Here is a 12073-nt window from a genome sequence, read left to right as displayed (position 1 = left end):
TTGAGTGCATCATAGCATAAAGCACATGATCACCATGATGCAATAAGTTGTTTGTAGTATGTAAGTTATGCTCTTATCATCCTTACCATGCAAAACTATGAATGTGTAAGGAACCTCATTGCTCTTATCCTCAACAAATAAACACACATGGCCTATATGGTTGAGTGTGCGTATTTGAGTATTGGTTTGTATTCTGGCATGTGAAGATGGGGCTGACTTTATGGAAGAAAGCTTGTTGTGAGTATTTGAGTATTATGCCATGTGAAGATGGGGGCCCACTTAGCCCCCAACAAAAGATGGAGTATTATGCATGCTAGGGGATCCGTGTGGAATTAAGCTTATTCAACATTTGTGAAGTTCAAACGATAGGTGATAATGGTTCCACGTGGACTTAATTATGCTAAATTTGTGAAGTTCAAACCATAGGTGATACCGGTTCCACGTGGAGGGGAGTTGTTTGTTTGGATCCATAAGGAAGCAGGGAAGAATATGCCTAGCTTTAAGGTGGGGAATATTCACAAGCATCACTACGAGGAGGTGGCATGATATACCCGGGAAAGGCAAAGACAGGCTCATCAGCAGACAGTTCTCTTCCAACAACAACAAACGATCCTGATCCTAAATCAGCAATCTATCAGTGCTAATTGGGGGCTTTCAATTGCTCTGTGCTTCGAGGCTAGGTGGTGCCACAGTATCATAGCACAGGCGAAGCTCTGCGTGCAGCTTTCATCGCAAGAGCCTGATCGCCCGCCACCGACTTGTGGGCGGTAGCTGTCGGCCCGCAGCTATGGCGGCAGTGATGATATAACACCTGATATAGGCTGATAGTGTTGGTGACACGCACAACCCTAATGTGGTCGCCTTCCTACTCCTTCGTCATCGCGGGACTCATCATCGCCAAGCTCCTGTGTTCCTGCTCCCCCCCCTGCAAGGACCGCGTGGAAGGGCAACCCGCAGCTACCCTCCCCAAGGTATTACACACACAGCGACAGCAGCGTTATGCTTGATGCGAGCCGACACTAATTGCAGGTGGTTAATCATAACCATTTCGTCTAATTCTGTGCATACGTTGTTGGGTTGCAGGTGCTTGATCTTGGTGAGGGAGCAGAAAGCAAAGTTAACGTGAATAGTATGATCGCTGCAGTTGGGACGGCGATGGTGCAGCGAACGACGACGTGCTCCCAGGGCTCCTCAATTGATGACTCCAACGACGTCGTCGTGCCGTGCGAATATGGCCGGATCGATATCAATAGCGGGAGTGCCATTCATTCCGATTTACATCCCGGCCGACAGTTATCATGCAGCAGGGTCGAGTCAGCACATGATTAAGGGTGCTGACTGATCTGATCAAAGGACTAAGTTGTTACTACTGTATGTCCCACTACTTCTGGATTCTTATTTTTGAATTTTTTTGATTGGAATCATATGCAAGTGGTAAGCTGCCTTCCCCTTCCATCATATCCTATCATGTGAGTGCTCTTAAATCAGGGCTCTACTCTCAATGTAAGTTATATTACTCTTCTACTACCATACAATGCATGGTGTGTTTACAGTAGTGCCACTGCTATCGTTTAATACATGCAGTGAGTGACCGGTGCGCTCACATAACCTGGTTTGTAATGTAATTTTTTCGGCTGAAATTCAAAAATCTCGGTTAGAATTCAGCATTGTCTTTATTGTAAGGGATGAAATTTACATGTTTTAGTTATACATCCTGGAATAAGTATGGTTTTTAGAGATTTTTAGTCAAAATCTTGGTTAGGTTTTAAGGGTTAAAAAAATATTTTTTTCGAACAGTGGACTATTCGACAAATGGTTTAATTACTGTTGTTTCTATAGATGTCAAAACAATGTGTCTTTGACAATTTTGTGATGTACAACACAAGTTTCATTCTTTGCTTGTTCTTGACTTAGTTTTTATGTCAATAGTATAGCAAACCCATTGTGTATTTAATTAGAAGGCTATGCGTTTAATCAATTAAGGTTGGACTAATAAGTCTCCCTAGTGCATCGGCAATGACTTTGGAGTGTGCACGATAAAACATGGTTTTATGTGAGGTGAATTACAAATTGCAGACGTTGACCTTCAAAAAGAATTAAAAAGACAAGGTTGTCACTTGATCAATAGATATGGACACACTATGGACGCACTGCGATGTGATAACAATGTGAGGAAAAATGGATGTGCTAGCCTACCCACACAGGAAAACACACTAAAGGTTATTGAGTTTTTTTTGGGAATAAAGTCTCGTTTGAAATGCAAACCTCTCCAAGAAAACACACTTTGATGTATGCTATCTGAAGGGCCAAATCCAACACTCCTTTCATAGGGTATGCCTGGTATAGTCTAGAGTGACTTTGTCTCCCAAAAAATTTCCCGATCTCAAGTGCATGACATGCAAAATATCAAATTTTGGAACCAAATTTTTGTTTGTGAACCTTTGATTACCCAAAGGTTGACTTATTCACAACCATGAATAACTTTGGTTTTCACATCTCACTATCCCTTAAAGTTAAGGTAACCCCTCTGAGTAGTATTATTTTCTAAGTTGGCTACACTAGGCATCATCAAGAAACAATTTATCCCGAATGACTAGCCACGATGTGAAAATTAAAAGACAGTCATGTGTGAAAATCTCTGGCTTTCACGATCATGAATAACTTAAGTTTTTCACTTTAAACTTTTTTCAAATTTTGAATACCAAATCACTAACCATCCGATTGCACTCATATCTATTTGCTAGCACGCTCACCTACATGGAGACCCACCTAAGGCCGCACTCACTAGCATTACAGGATGATCATGGCTTGTGGGCGTCGTGTAAACTTCTCGAGCACATAGCCCACAACGAAAAGCCCTTCAAAAAATGGCTTAAAAGATTTGAACGTATGGTGGCACTCTCAAATCACTTCATAGAGCTTGAAAACAAACAAGTTCTCAAGCTCGGTAAGGGGATATTGGCCAGCGCTTCCTCTCATGTTGGCATGTTTTATCTTCCACATTTTTTAAGGAATCGAGGAAGGTGAAGTTGAGCTCCCCCAACTACGCCTTGGGGGGTTTGTCATTGCCGGTCCTAGTGAATCAGTGCTCGTTCAAAAGGACTTCCGGAGGGTGAGCTGGGGTTGGCTGATAACCCTCGCCGCTTTAAGGCCACTCCTAGCGGCAGGGCAATTGAAGAGGAAGATGACTTTACTCCCATTTCAAAAATAGAAATTGAAAGTTTATGTCCAGTGGTGGTTGGCAGGGGAGCTCTTTCTCTTTTTGCACAACATCAAAAAATCTTGTGGGATTCACATAGATAAGTGCCTTAGCATGCTCAAAGTGAAATGTGAATTCCCTATAGATGATTCGAGTACAGGCTACCTCGAGGATATCCTCCTGCCGTTGACAAATTCCATGGAAATGGCGATCGCACAACGAAGAGTGCGAAATCATGTAACTAAGGAGGAGTTTTAGACTGCCCAGAAAAATCTCCAACTTGTACACGTGCCGTGTTGAGAGATGGGTGGCAGAAGTCCAAAGACGTCAGATTTAGATGAGATGAAGTCCAAGATTGATTTGGAACGCAAAGCTGACGAAGAGGAAGACAAAGACGAAAAGCAAGAAGCTATGATGGAGGTTGATAGTTGGGCCTGAATGGGAGAGATTTAGGGTTAGAGTTCATGTGTGTGAGACATACACAGAGAGAACAAGGGAGAGAGAGAGAGAGAGTTGTGGGGATAAGTCAACTCATCAAGATGAGTGTGTGACTCCCCTATCACACATGTATATTGCACTAGTACACATAGTGCACTTAGTACATTAAAAGTACTAAGTGTACTATGTACTATAACTTATGGGCTTGTACACACTATAAGGGTGGGCATAATGCCTTTACCCCAACAACCTCCCACTTAAAGGCAAAGTGCTCTTAAGTAAAGGAAAAGAAAAAAAATCAGCATGTACATGATAATATACAAGGCCATATCAAGGCTGAAACTGGCCTCATCCAATGCCCATCAAGTGTCTGCAATGAGCAAACCGCTCCGAAGGCAAACTCTTTGTCAACAGATCAGTCGGGTTGTCATCCGTGTGAATCTTAACAAGCTGAATTTGCTTGTTCTCTATCACCTCTCTGATGAAGTGATACTTCACATCCACATGCTTTGTCTTTGCATGAAAGACAGGGTTCTTTGCCAACTGGATGGCACTCTGACTGTCACAATGCAAAAATGGAACATCCCCTGTATAACCCAAATCAACCACTAACCGAGATAGCCATAATGCCTCCTTGCAAGCCTCTGTGGGCTGCAATATACTCGGCCTTTGTAGTAGATAAGGCTGTGCACTTCTGCATCCTGGATATCCATGACATAGCACCTCCTGTGAATGTAAACACATAACCGGTAGTAGACTTCTGGTTATCTCGATGACCGGCATAATCCGAATCCGTGTAACCATGCACTAATGCATCCTGTTTGCCAAAACAAATGCACGTATCCTGTGTGCCCTTCAGGTATCTCATGACATCTTTCACTGCTTCCCAATGCTTCTTGCTAGGGTTGGCCATGTATCTAGAAACCACTCCCACTGCAAATGCAATGTCCGGCCTAGTAGCAACCATGGCATACATGAGACTGCCACAAGCTAAAGCATACGGAATCTTGGCCATATCAGCCCTGCCACTATCTGACTGTGGGCTGTCCATAGCACTGAGTTTCACATATGGAGCCAAAGGGGTACTAGTCTTCTTCCCCCCGTCCATATTGAACCTCTGCAAAACTTTGCCAATGTATTTCTTCTGAGACAAATACAACACATGCTGATTTCTGTCCCGAAGAATCCGCATACCCAAAATGTGATTTGCATCACCCAAATCCTTCATATCAAAGGTCTGATGCAGCCTCTGCTTCAAGGCATCCATCTCCTTACAAGATTTCTCGGCAATCAACATATCATCAACATACAAGATGAGGATCAATAGACTGCCATCCAAAGTTTTCTTGGTGTATAAGCAGTGATCTATGTCACTTCTCCTGAATTTTTGGGATTTCATGAATGTATCAAATTTATGATACCATTCCCTTGGTGCCTGTTTGAGCCCATAAAGACTCTTTTTCAGCTTGCATACAAGCTTCTCCTTTCCACTCACTGCATAACCCTCTGGCTGTTGCATATATATCTCCTCATGGAGATCACCGTGAAGAAAAGCAGTCTTCACATCCATCTGAATCAAGTCCAGATCATCATGAGCAACCAAAGCCAACACAGCTCTAAGTGTGGTCATTTTGACCACTGGAGAGAAGATCTCATCAAAGTCCACACCATATTCCTGCTTGAAGCCCTTAGCCACTAACCTGGCTTTGTATCTTGGCTTTGCATCTGGTGTAACTTTGAGCCTGTAAACCCACTTGCATGGCAAAACCTTCTTGCCTGTAGGCAAATGCACCAACTTCCATGTTCCATTTTTGTGCAGAGAATCCATCTCTGACTTCATGGCACGCTCCCAAAGAGCCTTGTCTGCCCTCTGTAAAGCCTCCTTGTAACATGAGGGCTCCCCACAGTCACTAAGCATCAAGTAGTCAACCCCTGGAACAAACCTATCAGGGGCTCTGGAGGGTCTTGTTGTGGACCTCCGTACCCAATGACCATCATTTGCAGGTTGCTGTCCAGCCTGCATATCACCCATTGGTGGCTCCTGTCCCATGCCATAAGGCTGAAATATCATGCCCGGTATCTCCTCTAACTGTGGTATATCCATAGGGATATCTTCTGCCATCTCTGGCTATCCATTTGGACCATTTTCAGCACCATTTAAGGGCTGGTTTTCCTGCTGTAATGGCTGATTTACAGCCCTTGGTTGTTGTCCATGATGTCCATCATCATCAAAGATGACTCTGCCAGGCTCCTGTTGCCTTGCAGGCTCCTTATACATGCATGTTTCATCAAAAATGACATCATTGCTGTGTATGATCTTTCTATTCATGGGATCCCAAAGTCTATACCCCATTTCACCTCTGTCACCATATCCTAGGAATATGCATTTGTGAGACTTAGGATCAAGTTTGGTGCGCATTTCCCTGCGTATGTGCACGTACACAGGGAAACCAAACACTCTCAAGTGCTTGTATGACGGAGGCTTCCCTGTCCATACTTCCTCTGGCACTTTTCCACCAAGCCTCGTGTTAGGTGACCTGTTTATAAGATGAACGGCTGTCATAACAGCTTCAGCCCAAAAGCCATGAGGTAATGCAGCATGTGACAACATAGAACGGACCTTCTCCTGAATGGTCCTGTTCATCCTCTCTGCTGTCCCGTTTTGTGGAGGATCATAAGGAGTAGAGAGCTCCCTCTTGATGCCTTTAGCATCACAAAAGTCCTGAAACTGTTTGGACATATACTCTCCACCATTGTCGGAACGCAATGCTTTCAGTGTTTTGCCAGTTTGATTCTCAACAAGAGCAACAAACTTCTCAAACACTGAGAATGTATCACTCTTCAAACGAAGAGGATAAACCCACACCTTGTGTGTGGCATCATCAATAAAAGACACAAAATATTTTGCCCCTCCCAAAGAAAGCTGAGGCATCTCACATACATCTGTATGCACAAGCTCTAACTGAGCATCTTTCTGTCCAAGAGCTTTCTTGTGGGGGCACTGGAGTTGCCTACCATATATACAATGCTCACAAAACTGAAAACTTGAAAACTTTAGAGAAGGCAAGTAACCCAAATGAGACAATTGCTCCATTCCTTTAACACTCATGTGTCCCAACCGGCTATGCCACATAGAGATTTCCGGCAGCTCGGTTGCATTTACATTAGCATGGTGACAAACACCTACATGCATGAAGTAAAGAGTGTCCACCTTAGAGCCTCTGGCAACAACCAGTGAGCCCTTACTAATTTTCCACTTTCCACGACCAAATGTGGTAACATAATCAGCATCATCAAGCTGTCCAGTAGAAAGCAGATTCTTCTTGATCTCAGGCACATGCCTGACATCATGGAGCATAAGCTGTGAGCCATCTGAAAACACAAGCCTCACATCACCTCTGCCAAGAATCTTGCATGCATGGTTATCACCCAAATAAACTACTCCTTCATTGCCAACAGTATACCTGACAAACAAGTCTCTGCAACCTGTGACATGAAAGGAGGCACCTGAATCAATGATCCATGAGTGCATACCATGACCACCTGTAAGAAGTGAATGGGCATCAAGTGAAGACGTAAATAGGACCTCATCCTCATTGTCACCTGCATGTGACACATTGATTTCTTCAATCTTGACTCCACTTTTGCCCTTTGGCTTTACATCTTTGGCTTCATCTTTCTCTTTGTCTTTGCCTTTTCCCTTTTCCTTTTGATCATTTTTCCATTTGTAGCATTGCTTTTTAATGTGTCCCTTCTTGCCACAATAATGGCATTCCAAGTCCTTTTTGGAGCGGGACTTGCTCCTTCCCCGTTCTTGGCTTTTACTCCTTTGCTGGGATCTCCCACGTGCATTCATTGCATTGGACTTTCCAACAGAGTTGTTTTTCCTATTCATCTCTTCTTGAAGAAGAGCACCCTCAACATCTGCATATGACAGCATAGCATTCGAATTGCTAGTGGCTGTCCTGAATGTGTCCCAACTCTCTGGCAAAGTGCATAAGAGAAAGTGGCTTTGAACTCATCATCCATTGCCAACTTTTGATTTATAACTTGGCTGACAATACCATTAAACTCATTTAGATGGGCTGTCATAGACGCCCCTTCCTTCATCTGAAGACCTATGAGTTTCTTCAACCAATACACTTTGCTTGAGGCACTTTGCTGGGCATACAAGTCCTGCAATCTCTGCCACATTCCCCAAGCTGTCTTCTCACGAATGCTGAAAAGTAAAGAGTCTGACATAGACAACATGATAGTAGATCTTGCCAGCTCATCCATATCTTTCCACTCTTCAGCAGTAAGAGAAGCGGGCATTACACCCCTTTCTTTGATAGGCTTGTGCTGCTTCTTCTGGAGCAACACATTATAGCACTGGGTTTGCCAAATATCATAGTTATGTGAGCCTTCAAGCTTCTTGATGTGAAGCAATGAAGAGCTCTCACCTGTGGTTGCCATAGCAATATGCAACCTGTCAATGCCTGACTCCCTGCAAAATGTGCAAACACTGCACCAAAAGCACACAAAGTGCTCACAGTTGTTCTCCCAAGCTTTATCTCCCACTGCGGAAGCACAAATGTAACTTTTCTCCCACTGTATGTGATGAAATCACCAAAATCTGGTTGCTGCAGATTTAGGACAGCACCTTAAATGTGCTCTGTTGCCCTTCCAAAGTACTGTACAGCAGTACTAAGTGCTTACCAATGATGTACCAAACCTGTACCAACAAGTACAGCAGCTGAAAATGAACCTTTTGCTCACTCAAATCAATGTGCAGCCATGCCAAAACTTGTACAAAGCTGTACCAAATCTGTACCAGCAGGTACAGTAGCAATAAATGCTATCTTGGCTGTCCAAATGAGTGAAAATTAGACTTTTACAGTCCCGAACACTGCATACAACAGTTCCGAACAGAAATTGGGCAAAAGCCCCTTGACTGCAAGCTGATTTCTGAGGATTCATGGCATAAAAGTCTTGCCTGCTGCTTTGCCAAGCTTAACAAGCATAAAATCTTGAAAAGCCCCTTGATTTAAGATCAATTGCTGATCATACATGGTACATTGATGCACATGAAGGCATCCAGAGTCTTCACGGTGCTTCCCCCTGGCCACATATACATCCAATACATGAAAGCCCCTTGATTTACAGGCACATTGAGTGCTTGTAAGGCATCAACACATTATCCACAACATCAAATGCGATTGCCTGCATGCAAATCAATCCAATCGGCACAAAAGCCCCTTGATTTGCACTGTAATTTGCTGCAATTTTGCCCGAATGTGCGATTTCTCACATCATACAGCATGTATGAATGCTTAATTGCACAATTACATTTAAAGCCCCAAATTTTGACATCCAATTTCCTGCAAATTGATCCTGATTGTGACCAATGTCACCCAATTTTGCCAATTTTGCTCAAAAATTGAGCAATTTGGCACCTGTACCTGCTCAATTGATGATTGTACTTGCTCAATTGCAAATCCCAAAAAAAATTGAAGTAGAATACATTGTAATTTCTGATTTTTTGTTGCAAGAAAGGGGGGTTTGCTGAATTTGGTGCTGCTGCAGAAATCGTGGAGACAAAATGACAGGCGATTTCTGATTGCAGTGGGGTCGTGATGATGCTGTTGTATAGCTGCACTTCATGTACGGATGGCTGGCTACGCCTGGTTGGCTGAGCAGCCCTCTGCGCTGCTGCCTGGTTGGGCAGCGTGGCTGCTGCTGGGCAACCCAAGTCTTCTGACTGCCTACGCCCAGCGACCAGCGATCGACTAACGCCTCTTCGCCTGTTGTATTGACGCCCCCCTCCGACTTTGCCTAGTAGCCAGCCAACGACCAAAGCCTTGCTGCCTTCGCCGCGTAGCGCTACACGCTTCCCAACGGGTTGCACCTAAAGGCCTTCGCTCCGTTTGTTGATGCCTTGTGGCTAACGCTCGCCAGCCTGCGCCACGTTCGTGCGCTTATCCGCCCGGTGGTTTTACGTCGTCTAACGCCCAGCGCGTTGCTGCCTGCAACGCTCTCTTGTGGCAAGGTGCTGATGCGTGGCTATGAAGAGTGCGTAAAGACGTTCTTGTTGAAGGTTCGCCCCCTTCCTGGTGCGCCACCCAACGCTTGAAAGCCAACCGTCTAGCTTCATTGTTCTATGCTGGCCACACCCTGCAGCCGTCTAGCTTCACTGTTCTATGCTGGCCGAAGATGCTATCTGTAAGCACCTGCTCCACATCCTGAAATGCAGCCTGAGATGCTATCAAGAGGGAGGGAATGACCATAGCTCTGATACCAGTTGAATGGGAGAGATTTAGGGTTAGAGTTCATGTGTGTGAGACATACACAGAGAGAACAAGGGGGAGAGAGAGAGAGAGAGTTGTGGGAATAAGTCAACTCATCAAGATGAGTGTGTGACTCCCCTATCACACATGTATATTGCACTAGTACACATAGTGCACTTAGTACATTAAAAGTACTAAGTGTACATGTATTATAACTTATGGGCTTGTACACACTATAAGGGTGGGCATAATGCCTTTACCCCAACAGGGCCGTGCGCGGCGAGGTGGGGGGTCGCGTGGTTCCACTAGCCCATACCCACCCCTAAACCATTATATTCCCCATCTCCGTGTGGATGATTTTATAATAATCCATAAGGACTTCACCCCATCTGCCACTTTCTCACTTTTTTCATTAAAAGCATTGTGAAAGCAGCTGTGTGTGGCCACTTTAGGCCAGTCAGTTAGCTATGTCATATTAGTTAAGAAATCTCTAGTAATGACTACATTTGGTACGAGAACTATAGAGGCAAGGTGTTGGCCCAAATAGGAATTGCACAATCCACAGGCCAAAACTCGCCCCAAGGACATAGCAGAAGGAATCTTAATAAGGGAGCTACCCATAGCTAAAGCAGTCTTAATAGGGGAGCTACCCATAGCTAAAAAGCATTGGATAACCCTTGTATCCCAAATCCCACCATCTCATATGTAAACTCTAATGTAAATGATCTCTTTCATAATGTTATGTTGCAATCTCTATGAATCGTTGTCCAACTATATTGCAATCTCTATGAATTGTCTTATGTGGAGTTTATATACGATTCATCTTTTTATGTTCTCTTCAAAACATCAAAATCCAAAGGGGCCAGAGGGGTGCACACCCTTCTGGCCCACTTATTTTTTTATTTATTTGATATTTGTTTACTCAAAACAACCTACAAATTGATTTAATTGGTTTAATTTGTTAATTTTAGTTTAACTCATAAATTTTTGGGTGAATCGATTAAATTAGTCATATTGTAAAAATTAACATTTTGTGTCTTAGGTTTAAATATTTCTAAAAATGTACACTGTGTCTTAGGTTAAAATCCAAAGGGGCCAGATGGGCGTGAAAATGCCCTGTGTGGGCCTCTCGCACATACCTTTTTCGTGCACTTCTGGCCCACTTGTTTTTTCATTTATTTGATATTTGATATTTGTTTTTTCATTTATTTGATATTTGTTTACTCAAAACAACCTTCAAATTGAATCGAATTTAATTGGTTTAATTTGTTTACTCAAAACAACCTTCAAATTGAATCAAATTTAATTGGTTTAATTTGTTAACTTTAGTTTAACTCATAAATTTTTGGGTGAATCAATTAAATTATTCATACTACAAAACTTAACATTTTGTGTCTTAGGTTTAAATATTTCTAAAAACTTACAGTGTGTATTAGGTTTAAATCCAAAGGGGCCAGAGGGGCACGAAAATGCCCTATGTTATGGGCCTTCCACACAGGCCTTTTTTGCACCCTTCTAGGCCCACTTGTTTTTTCATCTATTTGATATTTGTTTACTCAAAACAACCTACAAATTCCTTGAACTTAGATTTTTTGAATAAATTAAGGGCTAAACACCAATGAACCCTAGCAAATTCTAGAGAGATAATGAACCCTTATAGTACAAGTAAAATTTTAAACCATTCTCAATGAAGGGATATGTATTTTAAACCTAAGATTTTGGGAATATGAATAGAATTGGCAGGTCTTGCTAGTAAAACCTCAATTATCATGTGGCTTATGTGACATTGCTTTTAAAAAAACTCAAACATTACAAAAAACATCAAAATCCAAAGGGGCCATAGGGGTGCAAAAATACACTGTGCGGGCCTTTTGCACAGGTATTTTCGCACCCTTCTAGCCCACTAGTTTGGTACAATTTAAAAAAAAACAATCAATCGCATCAAACACAATCGTAGACTATGAAACAAAGACAAAAAAGATATATTGCATTGACAATTGCAAAAATGTTACATTTGTACTTATAGGCCAATTACATTGAAAATCAAATGATCTATCTCTGCTACCCTTTTTCTCTGCGAATTCACCGCGCCAACTGTATATCCTTTGCATGATGGTCACTCGCTTTGCACGAATTGCATAGAGGTTAAACAGAGTGAACAAGTAGGCCT

At 42.8% G+C, this 12073-nt stretch overlaps 1 protein-coding gene across 1 annotated transcript; it reads left to right on the top strand.

The window, feature by feature from the left end:
• Positions 1-562: 562 nt before the first annotated feature.
• LOC147620624 (uncharacterized) lies at positions 563-1664 on the top strand. Its single transcript, XM_086825447.1, has 2 exons — positions 563-971; positions 1084-1664. The coding sequence occupies exons 1-2, from the start codon at positions 852-854 to the stop codon at positions 1327-1329; spliced, it is 366 nt and encodes a 121-aa protein (XP_086681573.1). The 5' UTR covers positions 563-851; the 3' UTR covers positions 1330-1664.
• The last annotated feature ends 10409 nt before the right edge of the window (positions 1665-12073 follow it).

Source organism: Cibotium barometz, chromosome 31, assembly GCF_041138505.1.
Source record: "Cibotium barometz isolate CiBa-2024 chromosome 31, ASM4113850v1, whole genome shotgun sequence".
In the NCBI taxonomy this organism is placed as follows: domain Eukaryota; kingdom Viridiplantae; phylum Streptophyta; class Polypodiopsida; order Cyatheales; family Cibotiaceae; genus Cibotium; species Cibotium barometz.
The sequence above is the reverse complement of the archived record's forward strand: the minus strand, read 5'-3'. Positions and strand labels throughout refer to the sequence as shown.